The sequence below is a fragment of the Papio anubis genome, chromosome 6 (assembly GCF_008728515.1).
Source record: "Papio anubis isolate 15944 chromosome 6, Panubis1.0, whole genome shotgun sequence".
Lineage (NCBI taxonomy): Eukaryota > Metazoa > Chordata > Mammalia > Primates > Cercopithecidae > Papio > Papio anubis.
Window position 1 is genome coordinate 30,282,155 of NC_044981.1, and position 27,234 is coordinate 30,309,388.

General features: G+C 50.8%; 3 protein-coding genes across 4 annotated transcripts in view; 2 read left to right on the forward strand and 1 right to left on the reverse strand.

The window, feature by feature from the left end:
• ATAT1 (alpha tubulin acetyltransferase 1) overlaps positions 1 to 6,139 on the forward strand; it is a 28,827-nt gene extending 22,688 nt beyond the window's left edge. For both annotated transcript variants that reach the window (XM_031667027.1, XM_031667026.1), the window contains 6 exons: positions 42 to 892; positions 2,743 to 3,144; positions 4,056 to 4,144; positions 4,332 to 4,532; positions 5,688 to 5,757; positions 5,842 to 6,139. In XM_031667027.1, the coding sequence (XP_031522887.1) occupies positions 42 to 222 (181 nt within the window). In that variant the 3' untranslated portion in view covers positions 223 to 892; positions 2,743 to 3,144; positions 4,056 to 4,144; ... (1 more) ...; positions 5,688 to 5,757; positions 5,842 to 6,139. The remainder of the gene's footprint in view (positions 1 to 41; positions 893 to 2,742; positions 3,145 to 4,055; positions 4,145 to 4,331; positions 4,533 to 5,687; positions 5,758 to 5,841) is intronic.
• On the forward strand, positions 821 to 6,141 carry C6H6orf136 (chromosome 6 C6orf136 homolog). Its single transcript, XM_003897302.5, is given in 7 exon segments — positions 821 to 895; positions 898 to 1,437; positions 2,743 to 3,144; positions 4,056 to 4,144; positions 4,332 to 4,532; positions 5,688 to 5,757; positions 5,842 to 6,141. Coding segments are annotated over 7 exon segments (1,491 nt in total). The 3' UTR covers positions 5,956 to 6,141.
• Positions 6,142 to 6,169: 28 nt separating this feature from the next.
• Positions 6,170 to 27,234, reverse strand: DHX16 (DEAH-box helicase 16). Its single transcript, XM_031667025.1, has 20 exons — positions 26,780 to 27,234; positions 25,117 to 25,364; positions 24,871 to 25,033; positions 24,474 to 24,530; positions 19,561 to 19,815; positions 19,151 to 19,354; positions 18,881 to 19,072; positions 16,976 to 17,086; positions 16,691 to 16,806; positions 14,048 to 14,258; positions 13,752 to 13,850; positions 13,478 to 13,630; positions 10,362 to 10,502; positions 10,006 to 10,168; positions 9,800 to 9,918; positions 9,607 to 9,674; positions 8,848 to 9,010; positions 8,588 to 8,749; positions 8,118 to 8,291; positions 6,170 to 6,409 (listed from the first exon to the last, which is right to left on the reverse strand). The coding sequence occupies exons 1-20, from the start codon at positions 26,984 to 26,986 to the stop codon at positions 6,281 to 6,283; spliced, it is 3,135 nt and encodes a 1,044-aa protein (XP_031522885.1). The 5' UTR covers positions 26,987 to 27,234; the 3' UTR covers positions 6,170 to 6,280.

A 27,234-nucleotide genomic window follows, 5' to 3' on the forward strand; every position in this document is an offset into this window, starting at 1 on the left:
TAGTATTCCTATAACCCAGTCTCCATCTCCCCACCTACCAGGTCTGCCAGTGAGGAGCAGGCCTTGTCACAGGACGGGTCTGGGGAGAAGCCTGTGCACACAGCTCCTCCACAGGCCCCGGCCCCGGCCCCACCAGCCCAGTCCTGGACAGTGGGTGGGGACATACTCAACGCCAGGTTCATTCGAAACCTGCAGGAACGTCGCAGCACCAGGCCTTGGTGACCGCAGCCCCGTCTCATATCTTCAAAGTGTTATTTCTCCCTCACTACAGGAAAAAGCCAAAGCCCAACCCTCATAACAGATGGATTCATTCATTCATTCATTCATTCATTCATTCATTCATTCAGCAGCCTTATCAGATTCAAGTCATTTGTATCTTTTAACCAGACCAATAAAAGTATTTATTTTTATCACAAGAGCGCTTGGAAAACTTGACTCATTATTTCAGCCACCTCACCCCTCACTGTCGTTGCACCCGGTTCAGGCTTCAGCCCTGTTTTTGCTCAGCGTTTTGTTCAAAGGCGTCAGCTGTGAATACAGCGTTGGGGGGAAGCTGCTAACTTGCGCAAGCGCTCTCAGGCAGCCTCCGAGCCCGCGGGCGCAGGCGCGCTTACTGCCGACAGAGCACTTCAGCCGCTTCCCTCGAGCCCGCAGTGCGCAAGCGCGCGACATCTCCGTTTCCCTCCCTCAGCCCCTTCCCCCCCTCCCCCCCCGCCCCGGCCTCCTTTCCCCTTCACGAAGCCGGCTCCGGGGCGCGCTCACCCCTGTGAGGAGGCCGGAGGTCGGACTCAGGAGGCTCCCTCTCCACTCCCGGAAGATCATGTACCAGCCCAGCCGGGGTGCGGCCCGGCGTCTCGGCCCTTGCCTCCGCGCCTACCAGGCTCGACCCCAGGTGAGAGCGGAGCAGAAGCAGGAGGGAGGAGAGGGGGCGGGGAGAGACCCTCCTCAGAGCCGGTGCGTGGGGCGGAGCGCGCGCTGGGTTCCGCGCAGGCGCAGAGACACCCGCCGCCCCTTCCCACCTGTGCCCTGCAGCGCGTGGACGGGCTAGGGGTCGCGGGAGCGGGCGGGAGGCGCTGCCGGGCCTGGCGCGTAAGGACTTCGGTCCTCCCAGGTTTGAGGGCGGACAGGCGGGGTCAAGGCCAGGCAGCGGGGCGCGTCTGCGTTGCGCCCGACTCTCCGCGGTTACCTGTGCCTAGAGGTGATTTGAAGGGCAGGGGCGGAGAGATTCGCAGCCCGGCCGCGGCGCCGTCCCGGAGTTCCTCGGCCCAGACCAGACCCGCGGGGCGCCCTCAGCAGCCCGCGCGTCTTGCACTCGGAGAGCGGTCCTGGCAGGAAGGCCGGCCAGTGTCCACCCGCTTCGGGCCCCTGCGCCGGGGCTGGCAAGATGGCCACGCCCCCAGCAGAGACGGCGCCTCTGGGACACCGTTGGGGACCGAGGTACCCGAGCGGGCCGCCCGCTTTCCCTGGAGTGAGACGGTCCCCTGGGTGGTTCCTTGGGCGCGGAGGGACTCGGGTGAGGCCTGACTTTGGGTGACCTCCCGTTGCAGTTTCAACGTCGGTAAACCCAGGAGAATGAAGGCCAGCCTTTAACTGTCTCCTGAGGTTGTGTCTGTCGTTAAAGGGGCCCAAAATGATAATAGCTTCCATTTATGTACTGCTTTCTAGGTCGCTACGTTTTGTTTACATTCATTATTTCATATAGGCCTCATAACTCAGTGAGGTTTTATTGTCCTGGTTTATAGGACATTTGTAGGAAGCGGAGGCATAGGGAATGAGAATGCCTAAAGTACATGATAGAACTAGAATTCAGATTCCTAGCTTCAGCTGGATATTCTTTTTTCTCTGTACATTTGCCTCGCACACTTAATCATGGAGACGTACAGGCCACAGCATTTAATCCACAGTACAATAAAACCTGTTATTCGTTCGCTCATCAAGTATGTATTACATGATTCTTGAGATAAGAGAGATGAAACTGCCCCCCGTTTTGGAATCTTTTTTTTTTTTTTTTTTTTGAAACGGAGTCTCGCTCTGTCAACCAGGCTGAAGTGCAGTGGCACCATCTCGGCTCACTGAAACCTCCGCCTCCTGGGTTCAAGCGATTCTTCTGCCTCAGCCTCCCGAGTAGCTGGGACTACAGGCACAAGCCACCACACCCGGCTAATTTTTTTGTGTTTTTAATAGAGACGGGGTGTCACCATATTGGCCAGGCTGGTCTCGAACTCCTAGACCTCGTGATCTGCCCGCCTCGGCCTCCCAAAGTACTGGGATTACAGGTGTGAGCCACCGCGCCCGGTCCAGTGTTGGAGTCAAGGAATTCTGGCCGGTCGCGGTGGATCACGAGGTCAAGAGATGAAAACCATCCTGGTCAACATGGTGAAACCCCATCTCTACTAAAAATACAAAAACTAGCTGGGGGTGGTGGCGCTTGCCTGTAGTCCCAGCTACTCGGGAGGCTGAGGCAGGAGAATCACTTGAACCCGGGAGACAGAGGTTGCAGTGAGCTGAGATCGCACCACTGCACTCCAGCCTGGCGACAGAGCGAGACTCCATCTCAAAATAATAAAATGGTTTCCTCCTGTTTTCAGTAGAGGTGGAGATGAATCCATCCCTTTTTTCTATAGTAATTCCATCCATTCTGTTAGGAGGAATAGGTATTGGAAGCCTGTTGAGCATCCAAGGGATGAAGGGGTGTTAGGCAAGTGGATTCTTATCTTTTTCCCTTTTGTTCTGTCTCCTTAGGACCAGCTTTATCCAGGGACTCTACCATTCCCACCCCTTTGGCCCCACTCCACGACAACCACTTCCCCATCTTCTCCTCTACTCTGGTCTCCCCTGCCCCCGCGCCTTCCCACCCAGCGTCCTCCCCAGGTTCCCCCACTACCTCTCCCTCAGATCCAGGCCCTCAGCTCAGCATGGGTGGTTCTCCCTCCAGGAAAGGGGGAGGAGGGACCAGGACCTGAGTTGCATAGCGGCTGCCTGGACGGGCTTAGAAGCCTTTTTGAGGGACCTCCCTGCCCCTATCCTGGGGCTTGGATACCTTTCCAAGTCCCTGGAACTGCCCACCCTTCCCCTGCCACCCCGTCAGGAGATCCTAGTATGGAGGAACATCTGTCTGTCATGTATGAGAGACTGAGACAAGAGGTAAGTCAGTGCAAAAGTGGCCGTCATCTACAGTGGGAAGGGATGTCAGTGATCCTTGGAGGTAGGGGGTTAGTCAACTGGATTCTTTTTTGGAACCATGAGGCAGGCATAGAAATGTATTATAAACGTTTTCCTGAGAAAATGATGTTCCAGCCAGGCACGGTAACTCGAAGTGCTGTAATCCCAGCACTTTTGGAGGCTGAGGCAGGTGGATCATCTGAGGTCAGGAGTTCAAGACCAGCCTGGCCAACATGGTGAAACCACATCTCTACTAAGAATACAAAAATCAGCCAGGCATGGTGGCAGACACGTGTAATCCCAACTACTCAGGAGGCTGAGGCAGGAGAATCACTTGAACCCAGGAGATGCAGTGAGCTGAGATAGCACCATTGTACTCCAGTCTGGGCAACAGAGTGAGACTCTGTCTCAAAAAAAAAAAAAAAAGAAAAAGAAAATGTTCCTCATTTTGGGTTAAGGGAGGTTAATCATGGGATGAGATCTTTCACTCCAAGACGGGAGTAAGGAGGCCTTAAAAATAGAAAACTGGGCCTGGCACAGTGGCTCACACTTATAATCCTAGCACTTTGGGAGGCCGAGGCAGGCAGATCACGAGGTCAGGAGTTCAAGACCAGCCTGGCCAACACAGTGAAACCCCATCTCTACTAAAAATACAAAAATTAGCAGCTGGGCACGGCAGGTGCCTGTAATCCCAGCTACTCGGGAGGCTAAGGGAGGAGAATCGCTTAAACCTGGGAGGCGGAGGTTGCAGTGAGCCAAGATCACACCACTGCACTCCAGCCTGGGTGACAGAGCTACACTCCATCTCAAAAAAAAAAAAGAAAAAATAGAAAACTGAAAAATAGGATTATCTTTTCTTTCCCACTGGGTTGATGCCATCTTCTTCCACCTAGCTTCCCAAGCTCTTCCTTCAGTCCCACGACTACAGTCTGTATTCCTTGGATGTGGAATTCATCAATGAGATCCTCAACATACGTACCAAGTGAGAATTGGGGCACAGGTAGGGCCTTGGGGAGGAAAAGCACCCAAAGCTATACACAAGACCTTTTCCACTTCCCAGAGAAGTTCCTAGATTGCTTCTCACGGCTCTTCCCCATTTCTTAGACAGAAGCCAGTTTGTTTTTCTAATTCTGCCATCATGAGATTTATTTCCCATCCCTTCTTCACAGGGGCCGGATATGGTACATTCTTTCACTGACCCTCTGCCGTTTCCTGGCCTGGAATTACTTTACACAGCTTCGTTTGGAGGTTCTACAACTAACCCGCCACCCTGAGAATTGGACCCTGCAAGCACGGTGGCGGCTCGTAGGGCTGCCTGTCCACTTGCTCTTTCTGCGGTTCTACAAGCGTGACAAAGACGAGCTTTACCGGTAAGAGAGAAATGAGAAAGGACCCAAACTATAATCAGTTCCCTCTTTTTTTGTCTTTTGAGATGGAGTCTCACTCTGTCACCCAGGATAGAGTGCAGTGGCGTGATCTCAGCTTACTGCAGCCTCTACCTCCCGGGTTCCAGCGATTCTCCGGCCTCAGGCTCCTGGGTAGCTAGGATTACTGGTGCACCACCACACCTGGCTAATTTTTGTATTTTTAGTAGATACGGGGTATCACCATGTTGGCTGGCTGGTCTCGAACTCCTGACCTCAGGTGATCTGCCTGCCTTAGCCTCCCAAAGTGCTGAGATTACAGATGATCTAGTCTCCCAGACAACCCTTGACCTATCCTGACTTGACTGTATAAGGACAGGGATCTTGTTTAGTTTATGTTAATGTTAAAAAAAAAAAATAACAGAGGCTCAGTATATTAGAAAAACATCTGAGCTTCAGTTTCTTCCTATACAGTACCTAGCATATGGTAGGTACTCAAATACTTACTGAACAGGCTGGGTGTGGTGGCTCACGCCTGTAATGCTAGCTAGCACTTTGGGAGGCCGAGGCAGGCGGATCACTTGAGGTAAGGAGTTGGAGAACTGCCTGGCCAACATGGTAAAACCCAAAAAATACAAAAATTAGCCAGGTGTGTGGTGTGCACCTGTAGTTCCAGGTACTTGGGAGGCTGAGATGGGAGAATTACTTGAACCCGGGAGGCGGAAGTTGCAGTGAGCCGTGATCACATTACTGCACTCCAGCCTGGGTGAGAGTGAAACCGTCTCACCAAAAAAAAAAAAAAAAAAGTACTGAACAAATGAAAAGTCCTGTCTCTTATGTTGAGCCTTACAACCTGGTAAATTTCTGCCTGGGAGTAGAATCGCAATAAAATGTTAGGCTCAGCCACAAACATTGGATATAAGTTTTTAACAGCAGTTCCCAAACTGCTGCATGGTAGAAATGCCCAAGGATCGTTAAAAAATATTGATGCCAAACACTGATTTAATTGAGACGGGACAACCTAAGCACTGAGATGTTTGTAAGTTGCCCAGGTGATCTAATATGTAGCAGAATTTAGAGACTACACGTTTAAACAAATGCTTGAATTCAGCTTTGGGACCAGTCACCTTCTCCCTCAGTAAGCCTCCCTGTATTCCCCAGGACCTATGATGCCTACTCCACTTTCTACCTGAATTCCAGTGGCCTCATTTGTCGCCATCGTCTAGATAAAGTGAGTCCTAGGTAGGGCTGGGTAGGGTGAAGGGTAGAACATCTGTGTGCCTCCCGCAACTGGCATTAACCTTTCTCCTTGCAGTTGATGCCTTCACACTCACCTCCAACGCCTGTGAAGAAGCTGCTAGTGGGAGCCCTGGTGGCCCTGGGGCTGTCAGAGCCAGAACCTGACTTAAACCTGTGTTCCAAGCCCTGATCCTTGACCTTTGAGTGGGGGCAGCACTGAAGACTGCTAAGCCCAAGAGAAGGAGGTGGAGGCAGCCAAGAATCTCAGGAGCCAGCTTCCTCTCTTTTCTCTCCTGCCTTCCTTTCCATCTCATGCTGTGTAAAGCTGCTCTGTAATTTAACTTGTAAATAATAAAGTTTAACTGACTATATGAGATAGAATTTCATGTATCACTTTCTCTAGATCCCAAATATTCCCACAAGCTTTATTCCAAAAATAATTTTATTTAATAGGTATTAAATAATGTATAGAAGGAAAAGGAGCTGGTGTCACAGGTTCTGTTTACGTCCTTCTCTTACCCTAGCTCTTCTCGTGTTTTGCCTATTTTTTTGGGCATTTTCTTGGCATGGGGATCTTCTAGCTCCTTGGCCTTATAATAATGGGGAGCCACCTCCAGAAGCCAACTGCTCTCAATCTCCAGTACCTAGAAGGAGAGAGAAAAGATCAATGGAGTTCCCTTCTTTCCAACATAGATCTTTTGTGTATTATTATTTTTTTCTTAAATTGAAACAGGGTCTTGCTCTGTTGCCCAGGCTGGACTGCAGTGGCGTATCATGGCTCACTGCAGCCTCGACCTCCCAGGCTCAAAGCAGTCCTTCTGCCTCAGCCTCCCAAGTAGCTGAGACTACAGGCACACATCACAGTGCCCCATTAATTTTTTGTATAGATGGGGTCTCAGTATGTTGCCTGGGCTGATCTTGGCCTCCCAAAGTGCTGGGATCCTGCCTTGGTCTCCCAAAGTGCTAGGATGGTTTACAAGAATGAGCCACTATGCCCAGCCCCAACCTAGATCCTCGTGTGTGGTCAAAAGTTATCTTTCCTCTTTGACTGCAGGGCTAGGGGTAAAGGTGCCTGGCTCTATTATTATATATCCAAAGGGCAGATACACCTCTATATGTTATTCAAGATACCAAATAAGCTATTCCTAAGAAAAGTCTAGAACAACATGCCGGGCGTGGTGACTCACGCCTGTAATCCCAACACTTTGGGAGACTGAGGCGGGCGGATCATGAGGTCAGGAGTTCGAGATCAACCTGGCCAACATGGTGAAACCCTGTCTCTACTAGAAATACAAAAATTAGCTGGGCGTGGTGGTGGGCACCTGTAACCCAGCTGGAGGCTGAGGCAGGGGAATTGCTTGAAACCGGAAGGCAGAGATTGCATGAGCTGAGACTGTGCCACTGCACTCCAGCGTAGGCTACTAGAGTGCGTAACTCGTCTCAAAAAAAAAAAAGAAAAGCCTAGAACATAGACAAGGTACACTCTGTGAGACAAGAGACACTCTGCTTTGTTCATTATAGCCCCAGCACCTATACAGTAGCCATTCAAATATGTATTGAATAAATGTCTAGTTCTCAGATCTTGGAAGATGCTGACACCTGGTAGAAAGGATGTCTTGGCCGGGCGCGGTGGCTCAAGCCTGTAATCCCAGCACTTTGGGAGGCCGAGACGGGCGGATCACGAGGTCAGGAGATCGAGACCATCCTGGCTAACACGGTGAAACCCCGTCTCTGCTAAAAAATACAAAAAACTAGCCGGGCAAAGTGGCGGGCGCCTGTGGTCCCAGCTACTCGGGAGGCTGAGGCAGGAGAATGGCGTGAACCCGGGAGGCGGAGCTTGCAGTGAGCTGAGATCCGGCCACCGCACTCCAGCCTGGGCGACAGAGCAAGACTCTGTCTCAAAAAAGAAAAAAAAAAAAGAAAGGATGTCTTTGGGCTGGGCACAGTGGCTTACAACTGTAATCCCTGCACTTTGGGAGGCCGAGGCACGCATTTAAGACCAGCCTGGCCAACATGGTGAAACCTCATCTCTACTAAAAATACCAAAAATTAGCCAGGCATTGAGGCTTGCACCTGTAATCTCAGCTACTTGGAAGGCTGAGGCATGAGAGTATCTTGAACCCGGGAGGCAGAGGTTGCAGTGAGGCTAGATTGCGCCACTGCACTCCAGCCTAGGCAATAGAGCGAGACTCAGTCTCAAAAACAAAAACAAAAAAAAGGACGTCTTTCTAGTTTACCCTACCTTCCTCTTTCTGTACCACTCCCAGCAACTTGAACCTGGGTTCTTAGCTTGTCAGGATACCATCTCTCTACATAGTCTCCACCTGTGTGGGCACTGGATGTTGTCCTCACCTGTCTCATGAACTCTTTGGTAGTCAAGACAAGTTCATGGTAGAGCAGCCAGCGTGGCTGTTGCTCAAAGAGGGAGGAGTTGGGATGAATGAAGACCGTCTGCTGCTGTTTTACTGTGCGGTAGCCGCTCCGAGTCAACCGTGCCGTGTGGTAAAAGTAACCAGCAGTGATGGCCTAAGGAGCAGGCAGGAAAGAAAATCAATGGAAAAGGCAGACATCTGGGGATCCTAAGAGCTCACTACCTTTTTAATTCCAGCTTCAGGAAAACTAGAGAGGTAAGGAATGCATGAAGAACTTCCCAGGAATGAACCTTCAGTGGTCTGGGGAAGAAAGGGCCCTGGGAGGACGCCGTCATACACAAGGGGAAGAGGGCATGCTCTCAGGCTGGAGGAACGGCTGCATGCCCCTAGAGAAGCTTGCTCCTGGGAAGGTACTGGGGGTGGAGAGCAGGAGGCTGAAGAAATGCTGACCTTGCGTACACGGATATAGTCCCCCTGGCAGGAACTGAGACCAACTTCCACACGTTCCAAGAGCCCTTCCAGCTGTTCCCGCACATCCCGGGCTCGGCGCATTGATCTGAACTGTACAAAGTTCTCATAGCACCACTGGGAAGAGTAACCACTCTCAGCCCACTGGGAAAAGGATTAAAAAGAAAGGAGAGACAGTTAAGTATACAGTAGGACTAAAGTCCCCCGGTGTCTCTCATTCCCACTCACCCAAGCCCAGTGACCTGTGTGTAAACGTTTAGCAGAACCAGGTGGTCACCACCAGGGAGAAAGAAGTTGACACGGGCATTGTCAGCATGGACGACCTTGTCCTTTGGTCGGTAGAAGATGGAGTTGTTGACAGAGAGCATGGCAGCCACTGTCAGGATCTCCTCTGAACAGCTGTACCTGGGACAGGAAGGGGAAAGCATGAGTTCAAAGCAAGACACATAGGAACAGATATGGTGGAGTGGGGAGTGATCACTGTGTGATGGATGTTTCCTCATGTGGAAAAGGCTGGTTGGCCTAATGGCTACAAAGCAGCCAGCAGATAGATTCTGGCAGCAGCCTGGGGGTCAAGGAGGTAGGGGCCATAGATGAAACACAGTCACAAAGGAGGGACATCCATGGAGGCAGGAGCAGGAAACACTGGGGACTTCTGAGGCTTCTGCAGAAAGTGTGCATTCACTATGTGCATTTGGAAAAGATCTCTGACAGCAGAGGAATGGCATTTAAAGGTCGTCCCTCCACAGCTACATTAAATGTTCTAGTTTCAAACCTTAGGAACGAGTAAGTTCCTCAAGGGGCCAGGCACAGTGGAATCAAGGATAGGATCAAGTGTCTTACCCTTGTTGGCCTCAAAAGAGGGCAATCAGAGTTATCTAATAATTTATTATGTGTTAAAGGATAATATGATGAAGAGAAAAAGACAAAGAGGACCCCAGAGACAAGAGGAGGCCTGGCCAGTATGTGTGCTGGGGGACCAGGTGGAGGGGAGGGCTTACTTCTCAGAGGCTAAGATCATTTTGGACAGCATGGGGTCCACCGGCAGCTCTGCCATCTTTCGACCAGACTAGGGAGAGGAGAGACAGAGTTGAGCCCAGTCCTCCCTCAGGTTTCCCACTACTACTACAGGGGCCCCTGGAGCCATCCTGACCCCTATCATCCTGCCCCAAGCCATGCTGCCCCCCAACTCACCGTAGTGAGCTCCCCAAGGTGGTTGAGGGCTCCCAGAGCATACAGCTGCTCCAAAGCCAGCAGCAGTGTCTCATATGGTGGAGCGTCCAGGAAATCAAAGTGCATTAGGTCATGGATCCCTAGAGAGAGGTGTGACAGATGGAACACAGTCCCTTCAAAGGACAGTGACTCCAGCCCCTCCCTCCTCTCTCAGGTAGCCCAATCACCTAAGCTCTTGAGCAGCAACACGACATTGCCCAAGCTGGTCCTCTGGATCTCAGGCACTGTGGTTTCCTCAAGCTCGTGCTGATAGGCCCAGGCAGTATACAGGCGGAAGCACTTCCCTGCAGCCACACGACCTGCCCTGCCAGCTCGCTGATTGGCTGAGGCCTGGAAAGAAAGGAGAGCAGGCTGGCTGACAATTTGGTCAGGGAAAAGAGAAAAGGCAGTATTTACACAAGAAATCTGGAAGGATGCAAACTGCTCATCCCCGCTCCCTAGGAAGCCCCCACTCTGCTTCTGAGTTGGACCTTCTCTGTGGGCCAACTCCACCTCCCCCACCCCCATGCATTCCCAGGCTGACCTTGCTGCAGGGTGTGACAGTGAGCGATTCCATGCCTGTGCGGGGGTTGTAGCTCTTCTGCTTACAGAACCCTGGATCCAGCACATAAATGATGCCCTCGATGGTGAGTGATGTCTCAGCAATGTTCGTTGCCACAACCACCTGAGTGAGAGGATATGGGGTCACCCACTGACCCCACCTACCTAGTTACCCAGAAAAAGTAATCTTGGAAAGTTAGGAGTAGTGAAGCAATTGCAGTAAGGGGCAGGAGCTGAAGGAATTAGTATTCAAGGTCAGGAGCAGGGAACAAGTCCAAAAGACAGGGGAGAGGGAAGCGGGGGCTGGGAGATAGCAGGGCCATAGGAGGAAAGAAAATGGAGAAGAGGATTTAGGGTTTTTTTTTGGGGGGGGGGGTTGGGAAATGGGGTGTTCAAGTTCCTGCCCCATCTTCCCCACCACCGCTTTCATCTTCACACAACACTTCCTGTAAGAGCCTCCTAACACGTCTCCCTGCTTCTGCCCCTACCCTCTGTCACATGGCATCCAGGACAGTCCTTTTAAAATACAAACCTGTCACATCACTCCCCATCCTTCAGTGGCTTCCTATCCTACTCTAGAATTTAATCCAAGCCCCTTAAAAGCCTGGATCACCTACCCCAGCTGCCTTTCTGACCTCATCTGCTAGCACTCCACCACCTCCCTCACTCCTCTCGCACACTGCTTTGCTCTGCCCACGTAAGTGCACTCCTCACTGGATTATTTGCATCAGCTGTTCCCTCTGTCTGGCACACTCTTCTCACAGGTATCAGCCTGGCTCCCTCCCTCACCTGGTTTGGGTCTCTGTTCCACTTTCCCCTTACTGAAGAGGCCCTCACTACACCTCAAGGAAAATACCTTCATGCCAGTCCTCACTCCCACCCCTCAGAGTCAAGTTCCCTCCTGCTGTGCTACCTTGTATCTCTTCATAGCACTGGCCACAAATTGACATTATGTATTTATGCATCCACTGTTTCCCCAATAGACCACAAGAGCAAGTTTGTTAGGCTAGGGACTTGTTTTGTTCGTCACTGTATCATCAACCCCTGTGTACCTGACACACAGAAGGAACTCATTAAATATTTGTTGAATGAAAGTTAAATCTCTGCTCAAAATCCTTTGATTGCTACTCAGCTGTCTAAAGTCCAAACTTCGCCGGGCACAGTGGCTCATGCCTGTAACCCAGCACTTTGGGAGGCCAAGGCAGGTGGATCACTTGAGGCCAGGAGTTCAAGACCAGCCTGGCCAACATGGCAAAACCCCGTCTCTACTAAAAATTAGCTGGGTGTTGGCCGGGCACGGTGGCTCATGCCTATAATCCCAGCACTTTGGGAGGCCAAGGTGGGTGGATCACCTGAGGTCAGGCATTCAAGACCAATCTGGCCAAAATAGCGAAACCTCATCTCTACTAAAAATACAAAAAATCAGCTGGGCGTGGTGGAGGGCGCCTATAATCCCAGCTGCTAGGGGGGCTGAGGCAGGAGAATCGCTTGAACCTGAGAGGCAGAGGTTGCAGTGAGCAGAGTTGGCGCCACTGCACTCCAGCCTGGGCAAGAGTGAGACTCCATCTCAAAAAAAAAAAAAAAAAAATTTAGCTTGGTGTGGTGGTACACACCTGTAATCCCAGCTACTTGGGAGGCTGAGGCACAAGAATCACTTGAGCCTGGGAGGCGGAGGCTGCAGTGAGCCGATATCTTGCCACTGCACTTCAGCCTAGGTGTCAGAGCGAGACTCTGTCTCAAAAAAGAAAAATAAATAAAGTCCAAACTCTCCTGTCATCAAAGGCTCTCCCTAATCTTAGCCCCAAATTGTTTCTAGCCTTGTCTCCTACTCCTTCACCATATGAACCTCCCACTAAGCCTATTAGCTCACACTGACCTCAAACATACTTTGGGCCTGCTCTCCTCTGATAACTTCTCAGCCATTTTTCTTTTTTGAGACGGAGTCTCGCACAGTCACCAGGCTGAGTTTTGGTAGGCAATTCAGCTCACTGCAACCTCCTCCCTCCTGGTTCAAGTTACCTCCTCATGACTCAGTTCTATCAGTTGGGATTATAGGCACTGGCCACACCCAGCAGATTTTTGAGACAGAGTCTCGCTGAGCCGCCCAGGCTGCTTTCAGCAGGTGGCTAGATTCAGCTCACTGTAAGTCTGGCCTCCTGGTCTACTTATTCTCCTGCCTCAGCCTCCCGGGCAGCTAGAGACTATGTATGCTCACCACCGCCCTCCTGCTAGTTTTTAGGAGCTTTTTATAGAGATCGGAGTTTCACCCAGCACAGGATGGTCCCCGACTTCCTGACCTCGTGATCCACCTGTCTCAGCCTCCCAGTGCTGGGATTACAGGCTTGAGCCACCACGCCTGCCCCCAGCTGGGATTTTACATTCAGGAAGAGGCAGGGTTTCACCAAGCAGCAAACCCGGTTTTGAACTACTGACCTCAAGTGATCCGCCCACCTCGGCCTCCGAAAGTCCTGGGACTACAGGCGTGAGCCACCATGCCTGACCTCAGCCTTTTCTCTTCTTTTTTGAGATGGAGTCTCACTCTGTCGCCCAGGCTGGAGTGCAGTGACACGATCTCAGCTCACTGCAAGCTCCGCCTCCTGGGTTCATGCCATTCTCCTGCCTCAGCCTCCCGAGTAACTGAGACTACAGGCTACCGCCACAATGCCCAGCTAATTTTTGAAAAATTTTTTTAGTAGAGACAGGGTTTCACCGTGTTAGCCAGGATGGTCTTGATCTCCTGACCTTGTGATCTGCCCACCTCGGCCTCCCAAAGTGCTGGGATTATAGGTGTGAGCCACTGCACCTGGCCGACCTCAGCCATTTCTCTTTAAAGGTCCATATCAAATCCCACCTCCTGGCACATCAAGGACTTCCCTTCTCCACTGAATCTACTGTGCTTACTTTCCAGATCACATATTTGGCTCTCTCTTGGTTCACACCATATTTCTCCTCCCTTCAGTCCCAGGGACAAAGGACTGACTGCTCCTCAGCTGTGTGCAGCAGTGCCCAGGGCTCACCTTGCATGGGGCAGGCACACAGCTTTTTCACTACTAGTTGTGGGAAGCACAGGGGTGAAGAGTGTGGGTTTCTCCAACTGACCTTTCGTGCCCCAGGTGGCGTGGGCTGGAAGATACGGGCCTGCATGTCAGAGGGCAGGTTGGCATAAATGGGCAGCACCAGGAGCTCCCGGATTTTGGAGCCCAGGCGGCGGCAGCGATCCTGGAGCATCTCACAGGCAGCCTCAATCTCCTCCTGGATAGAGGGTGGGGAGAGCAGCAGGGATCCCAGAGTCACAGAAGGCCAACATGCCGGCCCCGTGGAATGACTGGGGGCTTCACCATACATCCTCCCCTCTCCCAACCATGTCAGGCACCTGTCCTGTCAGGAACACCAGGATATCCCCAGGGGGCTGGGTCACGTGGATCTGCAACACAGATACAACACAAGCTTCCAAGTAGTCAGCCTCTGGAGCCTGGAGAGCAGAAAGAGATGGGGTCACAGGAGGGCCACCTGCTTAGGCAAACCTTTCCTCTCCTCCCAGTTCAACATATACTTTATCCTAGTTCCCCTTTGGACCTTCCACTCCATCTTTCCCTCCTTGGGATAACTGTCTCCAAAGGCCTCAGCTTTTCTGCCACAGACTTAAGCCCATCCTCCCTGAGGTAGCACCTTGGTGTAGAAGATGTCCACAGGAAACCTGCGTCCGGGGATTCGAAACACAGGGGCGTCATCAAAGAAGGTGGAGAAACGGGCAGTGTCCAGTGTGGCCGAAGCCACCAGGACCTTGAGCTCAGGTCGGAAGCGGGCAACATCCTTGATCAATCCAAAGAGAATGTCTGTGTGTAGGGTCCGTTCGTGAGCCTCATCCACCATCACCACACTGGGGAGGGAATAGGGCAGCAATGAGGGAGGAGCGCTGGGCAATGCAGTATCAGACACCAGGGTTCCCTGGACGAGAGGAGAGTGATGGACACAAAGAGCTCAAGAATGACTGTTGACGGAGGGGGCTCTAAGGAGAACTCAGCCATCCCAGTTATGTAAGACCAACAGAAAGTCAGAGGCGGCCAGGGACCCATGATCTGCAACCTATCCCAGCCTCAGCAGACAATAGAAGCCAAGATGTAGAGGCTGCATTGAGGCCAGGACAAGTTAGACATACTCTCTAGTTCAGTCAAGAGTCTGCTTAGACTCAGTAGCTTCTCTTACTAGAAAAAGTTGAAGGATATGCTTTAGGCTGGGCGCGGTGGCTCACACCTGTAATCCCAGCACTTTGGGAGGCCAAGGCAGGCAGATCACGAGGTCAGGAGTTTGAGATCAGCCTGGCCAATATGGCGAAACCCTGTCTCTTCTAAAAATACAAAAAAAATTAGCCAGGTGTGGTGGCGCACACCTGTAGTCCCAGCTACTCAGGTGGCTGAGGCAGGAGAATCGCTTGAACCCGGGAGGCAGAGGTTGCAGTGAGCCAAGATTGAGCCACTGCACTCCAGCCGGGGTGACAGAGCGACACTCTATATAAAAAGAGGCCAGGTGCGGTGGTTCACGCCTGTAATCCCAGCACTTCGGGAGGCCGAGAAGGGTGGATCACGAGGTCAGGATATTGAGACCATCCTGGCCAACACGGTGAAACCCCGTCTCTACTTAAAAAAAAAAAAAAAAAATTAGCCAAGCGTGGGGGCGGGCGCCTGTAGTTCCAGCTACTCGGGAGGCTGAGGCAGGAGAATGGCATGAACCTGGGAGGCGGAGCTTGCAGTAAGCTGAGCTTGCACCACTGCACTCCAGTCTGGGTGACAGAGCGAGACCTGCTAAGAAGGATTCTTCTTTTGCAGAGAGGAGCAAGTTAAGCCTTTCTACCCCAACTCTCAGAGGACTCTGCATGCTCCCTGGTTTCCTCCTAACTCAGTTATGTGCATGACACCTTCTTTCTCTTTGCTTTATTTTTTGGCTTTTCTGGGTGGCAGCCAAGTCTCAGGAACTCATCCTCATCTTCCCCTACCCACCTCTCTGACCTCAATTCTTTGTCCCTAACCCTAACTGTGATGGTGAAGCCCCCAGTCATTCCACAAAGCAGGCTGGCTCGATGGGCAAAAATATCTGCATCAGGCCCTCTTGCACTGGCTGGCTCTCCATGGGTTCTCAGAGATTTTTTGCAAGGGATATGAAGGATAAAATCCTATCTGTCCAATCACTCCACTGTGATCTTCCAGGGCCAGAAATTCACAGCCTCTGAAGAGTCAAAAGGGCACATACTGTTCAGCTGGCCTGACCCCAACCCCAGCACATTCATGAATCCCTTTTCCCCCTCAACACATGTTCAACCAACCTCTGCTTGGCCATTTCCAGCACTAAGAGCTCATTATTCACAGACCAAGCTACCCAAGACTTGTGTGGAGGGCCAAGATCCAGAGTCCAACCACTCTGACAGGCCCTGCAATCTCCAACACTCTGAGGGTTATTCAGCCATCGGTATTGAGTTGGAATCTGTCTCCCTGTAACCTCCCCATGGCTCCTAGCTATATCCTGTAGGGTTACATAAACCAAGTCTCATCCTTCTTTCCATGTAACAGCCTTCACATATTTAGAGGGAACCAGGATGCCTCTCCTGTTTCTCCCTCTGAGCTGAGCATTCCAAGTGTTTTCAAATGGTCTTCACATGGCATTTCAAGCCTCCGCAGCAATGCTATGCTATCCTGGTTGTTTTCTAAACCCTGGAGATGAATGGGGAAAGAAGAAGAGGCTTTCTCTACAATCTCTTCTATCCTCCAGCCCCATCTCCGTGGTACCTGGAGGTCAGTTCAAGGACCGTTTGAACCATAACGATATAAGAACTGGTGGATTGGCCGGGCGCGGTGGCTCAAGCCTGTAATCCCAGCACTTTGGGAGGCCGAGGCGGGCGGATCACGAGGTCAGGAGATCGAGACCATCCTGGCTAACATGGTGAAATCCCGTCTCTACTAAAAATACAAAAAACTAGCCGGGCATGGTGGCGGGCGCCTGTAGTCCCAGCTACTCGGAGGCTGAGGCAGGAGAATGGCCTGAACCTGGGAGGCGGAGCTTGCAGTGAGCCGAGATCGCGCCACTGCACTCCAGCCTGGGTGACACAGCGCGAGACTCCGTCTCAAAAAACAAAAAAAAAAAAAAAAAAGAACTGGTGGATTAATCAGAAGACAATGGCTGAATTGGCTGGGTGGCAAGAAATGAGAGAAAAGCCAGAGATTAGAGATCCAGGAGAGAACTGAGTGGGAGGGAGGCGGCAGCACAGGGGGAAGAGAGTGTGGGCAGCTCTCTCATGGGAGATGAGGGCCCTGTATGTACCTGTAACTCGCAAGGTCAGGCTCAGAGAGGAACTCCCGGAGAAGCATCCCATCTGTCATGTAGCGGAGGACAGTTCGCTCTGATGTGCAGTCCTCAAAGCGGATGCTGTAGCCAACCTGGTCAAGGGAAACCATTAGCAACCAAGTGTTGGATGGTGTGCCCTGAAAGGAACTTGGGGAAAGGTGAAGTGGGGCAGCACCAAGACTTCTGCTGTAGGGACCTGAGGGCAGTGTAGACTGAGTCACAGACCCCAGTCTCTACCCCCCAGTTCCCTAGAAATCTCACCTCATTCCCAAGCTTCACACCCATCTCCCGGGCCACTCGGGCGGCTACACTCATGGCGGCCACTCTCCGGGGTTGGGTGCAGGCAATCTTCATACCCTTCTTTGTATAACCCTGAATGACAAGGAAGAAAGAAGAGGTTTACCCTTTGCTAAATATGCCCCCTGGGACCAGGTACAATTCAGAGAAAGAAGTTGTAAAAGCCAGACAGGAGAAAAGGAAGAAAAGACAGATGCTGAAAACCAGAAAAGAAGGGCAAATAGATAGGATGACAGACCTAGGGCCCTTAAAGGGGGTCCTCACCTAGCTCTGGGTAATTAAGTTCACGGCTCTGCTAGACTTGAGCTGGAAAAGAACAGATTAGCTGAGGCAGAGTCAGCTAAGGTAAAAAGCAGGAAGGCTGGGCACGGTGGCTCACGCCTATAATCCTAGTACTTTGGGAGGCTGAGGTGGGAGGATTGCCTGAGCTCTGGAGTTCGAGACCAGCCTGGGCAACGTAGTATGACAAAAAAATTAAAAATTAAAAACTTTGGCCAGGCCCAGTGGCTCACGCCTGCAATCCCAGCACTTTGGAAGGCCGAGCCAGGCGGATCTCCCGGGGTTGGGAGTTTGAGACAAGCCTGGCCAAAATGGTGAAACCCTATCTTTACTAAAAATACAAAAAAGTAGCCGGGCATGGTGGTGCATGGCTGTAATTCCAGCTACTTGGGAGGCTGAGGCAGGAGAATCGCTTGAACCTGGGAGGCAGAGGTTGCAGTAAGCCAAGATCATGCCACCACACTCCAGCCTAGACAAAAGGGCAAGAGTCTGTCTCAACAACAACAAAAAACAAAACAAAACAAAACAAATTTCAGGCCAGGTGTAGTGGCTAACACCTGTAATTCTAGCACTTTGGGAGGCCAAGGTGGGCAGATCATGAGGTCAGGAGACTGAGACCATCCTGGCCAACATGGTGAAACCCCATCTCTACTAAAAATATAAAAATTAGCTAGGTGTAGTGGTATGCACCTGTAGTCCCAGCTACTCGGGAGACTGAGGCAGGAGAATCACTTGAACCTAGGAAGTGGAGGTTGCAGTGAGTCAAGATCGCACCACTGCACTCCAGGCTGGCGACAGAGCGAGACTCCACCTCAAAAAAACAAAAAATTTTTAATATGGGCATGGTGGTGTGCACCTCCCAGATACTCAGGAGGCTGAGGTGGGAGGATCTCTTGAGCCCAGGAGTTCCAGCTTGCAGTAAGTCATGATGGTGCCACATCACTCCAGCTTGGGCATCAGAGCAAGAGCCTCCAAAATAGGGCAGGGGCCAGGCACAGTGGCTCATGCCTGTAATCCCAGCACTTTGGGAGGTTGAGGCGACTGGATCACTTGAGGTCAGGAGTTCGAGACCAGCCTGGCCAACATGGTGAAATCCCATCTCTACTAAAAAATAAGCCAGGTGTGGTGGCGCATGCCTGTAATTCCAGCTACTTTGAAGACTGAGGCAGGAGAATTGTTTGAACCCAGGAGTAAGAGGTTGCAGTGAGCCGAGATTGTGCCACTGCACTCCAGCCTGGGTGACACAGCAAGACTCCCATCTCCAAAAAAAAAAAAAAAAGATCAAAAAGACAAGAAAATAGTCCTTTAACTTCTTGTTTTTTGGCCAGGTTGGAGTACAGGGAGGTCCACATTTACACACATGTCCCACTCCACCTATCTACCTACCCGTCCTTCTAACCTGAATGAAATGAATGCAGGAAGTGAGAACAGAAATGTGAAAAGGGTATGGTCTTTATTCTCAAGAATTTCACAATTTAGTGGAAAAGATGGGTAAGTGACTACTAAAAATGCAATGAAAAAGGAGCACTGATAGGAATGAGGACAATGATGCCAGGTGCCCTGGCAAGCTGAAGGGTGAGACGACTGTACCTCCTCAAAGAGATACTGCGGGATCTGGGTGGTCTTCCCTGAGCCTGTCTCGCCTTCAATGATGAGGACTTGGTGATTTGCAATAGCAGCCAGGAGCTCCTCTCGAAATGGGAACACCGGGAGGCTGCGGCGGACGGCCTGGATGGACTCTTTCTGCTGGGCCTGAGTTGAGGTGGGTGGAGCTGATGGCTCCTAAGGAAAGAGGAGGAGATGTGAGCTAAATAGCTCACTTCAGGTCCTTCTCAGAATATCTCCCAGCTCTCCTCTTACCTCATCACCCTGCAGCTGAGTGGCCCGGACAAACTCAATGGTCTCCTCCTCCTCCAGCACCAGTTGATACTTGGGCTCCTGAGAGGCAGCATCTCGGGCCCCAAACTTCAGGGATGCTGCCCCAAGCCGCGCCTCTTCCCAGCGCCGCTGCTCCTCCCCAGGGGCTCCTGATTCCTCCTCCACTAGATCCACAGCTCGGGCTGGCTACAGAGAGCGGGGATATGTGAAGACTCGAAAACAGAGGATATCCTCTCTGCCCACCCCCCTCCTCCCATAACTACCCCCGCCCACTGCCCACTGGGAAAGGCAAGGCAAGAAAGGGGCTGACCCAGGGGTTGCCCAATCCCCTGAAGCCTTCCCTGCAATTTGTCTTAGGGACCAAGGCTGAAGCAGATGCCGCTTCGCCTCACCTGTCCTCGGGTTTCCTTGGGCATGTGGTAGCGATTGGTGGCCTCCAGCTTCTCCTGCTCCCCAGCTGCCCGGTACTCCCGGGCGAGATCCCGCACTCGCCGCTTATATTTGAGCTCCTGCCGCTCATGCCGGCTCAGCTCGACATCCCCAAAAAGGAACTCCTCATCAGCCAGCTCCGCCTCCAGGTCCTCAAGCTTCTCTCGCTCCCGCTTAGCCAGGTACTCTCGGCGAGATTTCTTCCGCAGCTCAGGGACCTGAGTTGGGAAAGGACAGTCGAATCCTTATCTTGCTGGAGCAGCAACCCCTTTCTCTACCAATCCCTAAAAAGGAAAAATTCCCTGACAGGCGGCCATGAGAACCTAAGGATGCACCCTCCACCTTTCCTCTGCAATGCACAACCAAAACAATGACATACTCAAATCTGGGCCTCTTTGGATGCTACATACTGACGCCACACCCTATCTTCCTGCAGCAGAATCCAGCTGGAAAGTCCCCTGGGCAGCATTATCATCTTTGTTAAAACAGATACATCAGGGAGATGTCTGCATAGCTTTATTTTACTCTTGCCATTTTATTCAAATTAGTGGAAAGGGGGAAAATAAAAGGCTAATCCAGTATTTAGAAGCACAGGACTCAAACCAAAAACAATTCAGACAAAGATAGAAACCAGTGGGGGTGCCAACAGGAGGCAATCTTCAGCCCCAGTTAGATGTTCCTTGGTCTTAAACTGTATGACTATAGTTTGAGGAAGAGAGAAAAACTGATTATAAAAAGGTAGGACTACAGCATCAGAGTGTTTCTGTAAGGCAAATGTAATCAGGGATGTTTGGCTCTCTGGTACTAACCTCTCTTCACCATGCTATGTGTCACTTAGTTTCTACACATTTACCTTTGATACAAACTTTTCAGCACACATTATGGATGACAGCAGAAAACTGGCAATATCTGTAAGGCCCTTTCCTGCCAGGAGTCCTCCCACTATGACAACATCATCTTCCCTGTGATCCCAACTTCCTCTACTGCAAGGTCAAAGCCCCTCTGGTGGTCGGGAGGGCGCAGTGGCTCACACCTGCAATCCCAGCACTTTGAAAGGCTGAGGCGGGTGGATCCCCTGAAGTCAGGAGTTCGAGACCAGCATGGCCAACATGGTGAAACCCCCGTCTCTACTAAAAATACAAAAATTAGCCGGGCACGGTGGTGGGCACCTGTAATCCCAGCTACTTGGGAGGCAGAGGCAGGAGAATTGCTTGAACCCGGGAGGCGGAGGTTGCAGTAAGCTTAGATCACGCCACTGCGCTCCAGCCTGAGCGACAAGAACAAAACTCCATGTTAAAAAAAAAAGCCCTCTAGTGTTTTACCCTTAAGGGGCCTGGTTCTACTTAGTTGCTTGGCTTTTCTTGTTTGTTCTGTAAAGACTTAAAATGCAGTTTATGATCACGACCTAACCTAAGTACCACAGTCAAATATTCCTTCAATGGAAGAGGAAGATAGATTTTTTTTTAATATGGGTAAAAAATCAGAGCAATTTGAGCACTAAAAAGAATAATGATGTGAGATTATAAAATACTGAAAAATAAAAATTCTTGGATCCAACATGACACACACAAACAAAAAACAAGGGAAAAAAAATCTGTCTCCAGTGAAATGACTGTTACACCAAACTCCTTACTCTAAAAGTTGGTATTTAAAAGGAAACAAACATTTACCCTGGTTTTTAAGAAGGAACTGTAGCTTGTTCCTAGTTGTTAAGGAAAAGCTCTTCTTTATAGACAAATTCTAGCCAATACATGTAACAGGAATGACAGAATCAAAAAATCACCATTTTGCAATCCCCAACAAAATAACATGTTCAGGAAAGGATTACCAGTGGCTGCTAAAAGCATTCGATGAAAGGCTATTGGTAGAAAGGATATCAATACTAATAGATACACAACTGGATAGCATGTCCCCGTGATATGACATAATATGAAGTGCACATCACCGCCCAAGAAGTGTTCCTGCCACAACTGTTTAATCTGAGTGTAGACAAGCTTTAGACCCAATTGCCGCTTTAAAGAAAGCACAGGGCAGAGAAGTACTTAACACCATAAGATAAGGATCAGACAAATCCAGAATGTAGGACACTGCAAGGTGAGACAGAGAGAGAGAGAAACAAACTTAAAATTTAATAACCAAATGCAATGCATGAACCTTGACTGCATTGTTAGGAAAAAGCAGTCATTAAAGTTATTTTGGGGGTAATGAGGGAATCTTTGATTGTACAGAGATCTTAGTTGATACGTAAGAATTGCTGTTCAACTTCCTGACTGTGACAAGAGCATTCTGATTTTAGAGGACAATGTCTTTATCCTTAACAGGTACATACTGATGTACTTAGAGATAAAATGCTATGATGTCTAAGACTCTTTTAAATGATCTGAAAAGAACATACCACATTTACAAAGACAATGCAAATATTGCCCACAGTATTAACCATTTTTCAAACTGAATAGTGTATATGAGTGTTCTTTTTTCTATTCTTTCAACTTCCCTATGTGCTTAAATATTTTTGTAATTGAAAAAGAAAAATTACAGCTGGGCACAGTGGCTCACGCCTGTAATCCTAACACTTTGGGAGGCCGAGGGGGATGGATCACCTAAGGTCAGGAGTTTGAGATCAGACTGGCCAACATGGCGAAACCACGTCTCTACTAAACATACAAAAGTAAGCTGGGCATGCTGGTGCATGTCTGTAGTCCCAGCTACTCGGGAGGTTGAGGCAGGAGAATCACTTGAACCCGGGAGGCAGAGGTTGCAGTGAGCCGAGATCATGCCACTGCACTCCAGCCTGGGCAACAGAACGAGACTCCGTCTCAAGAAAAAAAAAAGAAAGAAAAAAAAAAGAAAAATTAAATTCAGGCCAAAACAGTACCACCACCACCACTACAACTGCATTGAGATGTCTCAGAAGCCTAACCACAGTCAATTTCAGGAAGAGATATGAGATAAATTGGTCAGGAGAGACCTTCAAGAGTAGGCCAGGCACACGGTGGCTCACGCCTGTAATCCTAGCACTTTGGGAAGCTGAGGCAGGTGGATCACCTGAAGTCAGGAGTTCAAGACCAGCCTGACCGACATGGAGAAACCCTGTCTCTACAGAATTAGCCAGGCGAGATAGCTCATGCCTATAATCCCAGCTACTCTGGAAGCTGAGGCAGGAGAATCGCTTGAACCTGGGAGGCAGAGGTTGCAGTGAGCCAAGATCATGCCATTGTACTCCAGCCTGGGCAACAAGTGCAAAACTCTGTCTCAAAAAAATAAATAAATAAAAAGCTGGGCGTGGTGGCTCACGACTGTAATCCTAGCACTTTGGGAGGCTGAGGTGGTCGGATCACAAGGTCAGGAGATCAAGATCATCCTGGCTAACACGGTGAAACCCTGTCTCTACTAAAAAAATACAAAACACATTAGCCGGGCGTGGTGGCGGGCGCCTGTAGTCCCAGCTACTCGGGAGGCTGAGGCAGGAGATTGGCATGAACCCGGGAGGCAGAGCTTGTAGCGAGCCAAGATCACACTACTGCACTCCAGCCTTGGGGACAGAGAGAGACTCCGTCTCAAAAAAATAAATAAAAATAAATAAATAAATAAATAAAATTTAAAAAGTAAAAAGGGCCAGGCGTGGTGGCTCAGGCCTGTAATCCCAACACTTTGGAAGGCCAAGGCGGGCAGATCACAAGGTCAAGAGATCAAGACCATCCTGGCCAACATGATGAAACCCCCTCTCTACTAAAAATACAAAAAATTAGCCGAGTGTGGTGGTGTGGGTCTGTAGTCCCAGCTACTCGGGAGGCTGAGGCAGGAGAATCACTTGATTCCTCCACCAGGGAGGCAGAGGTTACAGTGAGCTGAGATCACGCCACCACACTCCAGCCTGGCAACAGAGTGAGACTCCACCTCAAAAATAAATAAATAAATAAAAATTAAAAATAAAACAAATAAAAAGAAGGCAGGGCACGGTGGCTCACGCTTATAATTCCAGCTCTTTGGGAGGCCAAGGTGGGTGGATCACAAGGTCAGGGGTTCGAGACCACCCTGACCAACATGGTGAAACCTTGTCTCTACTAAAGATAAAAAAAATTAGCCAGGTGTGGTGGTGTGCTCCTGTAATCCCAGCTACCTGGGAGGCAGAGGTTGCAGTGAGCCGAGATCGCGTCATTGCACTCCATCCTGGGCGACAGGACAGCGTGTGCCCCTCTCCATTTCAAAAAAAAGAAAAAAGGTAAGAAAAAAAAAGGAGCTCGAAGTGTCTCAAAATTCTATTGGGGAATCTAAGTGTGACTTTACTTGACAAGACCAGGCCTTTGGAAAACAGCTTACCCTACCTAGTTTCATACCATAAAAAGTCCAGTTTATGAATTATGAGGGCTCTGCCCCTGTCCAGTGAGAAGACACAGGGAGATCACAAAGCCATATAAGGGGTGCAAGAATTAGGTGGTGGGAAGGTATTTGGAGATGGTGTACCTAAGCTGAATGGTTAGCATATTCCTGTACAGTGGGACTGCTGCCCTGCCCTTGTCCTCCAGCAACCTTCTTGACAACATTCCAGCTGCCTCACATCTCATTAGGACTCAGGAATAGGGAAAGCTCACGATTTCATTCACTAATAGAGTATGTTTGATCCTAAAGTTAAGAGTCAAGGACGACTTATGGGTAGCCTCCTTCCCCCTACAACTTAAGAGGGCTCCTTCCCTCGACAACATAAGTCTGTCCTCAGCTGGCTCCTGACAACCAAGCCCCTCCTCTAGAGACCTGACCACTCCATCAGCATCCACACCGTGCTTCCTCTGTATTCTCTCTCCCTATACGTAACCACTCTATCAGAAGGTCTTCCCTTTTGTCTTCTGATCTTGACTCCCTGGGCCCTGGGACTCACCATGGCCTTCCGGTCTTCCTCGGCCATCTTGAGGCGCTTCTGAGCTTCTTCATAAGCCTAGAAAAAAAAAAAAAACAAGAATGGAGGGGTGTGAGGCCAAAGAGCCCCCACACTGACAGCTGCTCCTCTCTAGAATCACAAGGATCATTCAGATGTACCCTAACACAAAAAATGTCCCCTCTCAGTGAGGAAACTGTACGATTGCAGATACAGTAGAGAGTTGCCTTAGCCACAGGATGCACAGGGCTTCTCTCACCTCATCTCTCCCCACAGAGGTGAACATCTCACTAGAGAAAGCCCCTTGTCTTCCCAGAGATCACCATCTCTGCAATCACAGCCAACCTCACATTTCACCCTGGGATCTTGGGGATTTACAGAACGTGCTGCTCCTGTTCACCTTCTTGTCTGACCGCTCCAGGACATTTCGAGTCCGATCCTTGTCCCGCTGTCGAACCCTCTCAGCAAAGGCATCACGCTCCTCCAGGTCCTGAAGGCGCTCACGCTCTGTCCGTTCCCACTCATCTTCTGACTCTGGCTTCTCTGTCTGCTGTTTACTCCCCCTGCAGCCCATCCAGGGGATTAAATAAGGGCATCAAGCACACTTCAGCCTGCCCCATCCTCTCTCCCCCTGCTTCTGACTTACCCTGTTTTCTTCTTCCCTTTCTCAGAAGCCTCTTCCTCCTCTTCTTCCTCCTCTTCCTCACGCTTCTTCCTGAGGTGTTTCCGCTTTTTACGTTTCTTCTGGAGGCTGCTTCCAGCCCTACTCACAGTCTCCTCACTGCTCTCTTCACTGTCTTCCAACAACCTATAAGATCGGTTCTTCTCCAGCAGGGCTCGGGCCTCTCGCTCTGCTGCCCGCGCTGGCTTTTCTACCACTGCCTTTCGTGGTACCTGTCAGTAGAGGGGAAGATAAGGAGGTCTGAGCAACTCCTGATCTCTGCCCTCCCACTTAGCTCTAGCTCTGTTCTGTTCCTAATTTAAACAATTACTTAGTCTCCCCCCGCCCGCGGAGATGGAGTCTTGGTCCGTCACCCGGAGCTGGAGTGCAATGGCGTGATCTCGGCTCACTTCAACCTCCACCTCCTAGGTTCAAGCAATTCTCCTGCCTCAGCCTCCCAAGTAGCTGGGATTACAGGCGCCTGTCACCACGCCCGACTAATTTCTGTATTTTTAGTAGAGATGAGGTTTCACCATGTTGGCCAGGTTGGTCTCAAACTCCTGACCTCATGATCCAGTTGCCTGGGCCTCCCAAAGTGCTGGGATTACAGGCGTGAGCCACCGCACCCGGGCACAATTACTTAGTTTTAAACCAGCTAATCAGCCTTCATTCTTTCTTCCTCATGGCTTCACCCCATGTTTATCATCCTGAATGGGGCCCACAGCTTTTCGGCTTTTTTTACAGACAGGGTTTCACTCTGTCCCTCTTGGGCTCAAGTGATCCTCCCACCTCAGGCTCCTAAGTAGCTGGAAACATAGGTGCACACTACAACGCCCAATTAATTTTTAAATTTTCTGTAGGGAGGGTTCACTATGTTGCCCAGGCTGGTCTCGAACTCCTGGGCTCAAGTGATCCTCCTGCCTCAGCCTTCTGGGGTGCTGGGATTACAGGTGTGAGCCACTGCACCGGGCCTCCTCTGTTAATTAAACGGCTGGAAGGAAGTTCAGAAGCTGAGGGGGGCCGGGCAAGGTGGCTCACGCCTGTAATCCCAGCACTTTGCGGGGCTGAGAGAGGAGGACTGCTTGAGCTGAGGAGTTAGAGACCAGCCTGCGCAACACACCAAGGCCTCGTCTCTAAAAATAAAAATAAAAATAAAAGATATTAGCCGGGGGTGGTGGCGCATGCCCGTCGTCCCAGCTACTGGGGAAGATGAGATGGGAGGGTCGCTTCAGCCAGGGAGATCGACGCTGTAGTGAGCCGTGATCTTCCGACCGCACCGCACTCCAGCCTGGGCGACAGGGCAAGCGAGGCTGTGTCTCTCAAAAAAAAAAAAAAAAAGGAAAGAAAGAAAGAAAAAGAAAGAAATGCAGAAACTAAGATCCCTACTGAATCGCAATCTGCATTTTAACAAGGGCCCTGGATGCATGTTAAGAGTTCGAAAAACACCGTTCTATTGCGTTTAACCCGACACACCTAAGCCCTTCTCAATCTTCTCCACTGAGCTGGGCGTCCAGCAGCTAGCACAGTACCTAGGCGACAACGGACAAAGAATAAGTGCTTGTGAACTGAGCTTTCTTAACTCCTCGATGGACCGTTAGGCCAGCCTCATCGGGACAAATCACAGGACCCCTCCCCACCCTGCCGACACCTTGTTCCAGAGTCTCAGGGCGAAGTCCCGGGCCGGCCCACTGAGATCCAAAGTATCAGTGTCTCGTAGGCGCTGCACGAACTCCTCGGCCGACGTGCAGCGCTGTGCAGTACCGATCAGGAACTGGGCGACGTGCCGCTCGCTCAGCCCCAACACCGAGTGCAGCTCGTCCTGAACCCAGCGCTCCAGCCCCGCCGGCGTCGCCATGGCGACCCACGCTCCCTGCTCCCAGCCCTGAAGCGTCGGGCAGCCCGGTTCACTGCTGGGCTGGTCGGAGGCCTGGAGCCCTCGGCTGGAGCCTCAGCTTCGCAAGGCGGCTACCTTGGGACCTCTAGGATCAATTTCCGACATCCCTAAGCCGTCGTCCGGTACCGCAGAGCCCGGAAGGGGCTGCACCTTTTCGGCCTCTAAGCACTACGGTGGCCGAGCGAGTTCAAACCTCGCGGAACCATGCC

Excerpts from the sequence above, each read along its gene's own strand:
- DHX16 (XM_031667025.1), bottom strand. The coding sequence starts at position 26,986 with ATGGCGACGCCGGCGGGGCTGGAGCGCTGGGTTCAGGACGAGCTGCAC. Across the intron at positions 24,531-24,870 it reads TGGAGCGGTCAGACAAGAAG|GCTTATGAAGAAGCTCAGAA; the intron begins GTGAACAGGAGC and ends TTTTTTTTCTAG. Across the intron at positions 13,851-14,047 it reads TGGACATCTTCTACACCAAG|GCTCCAGAGGCTGACTACTT; the intron begins GTGCTACCTCAG and ends TCTGCTCTCCAG.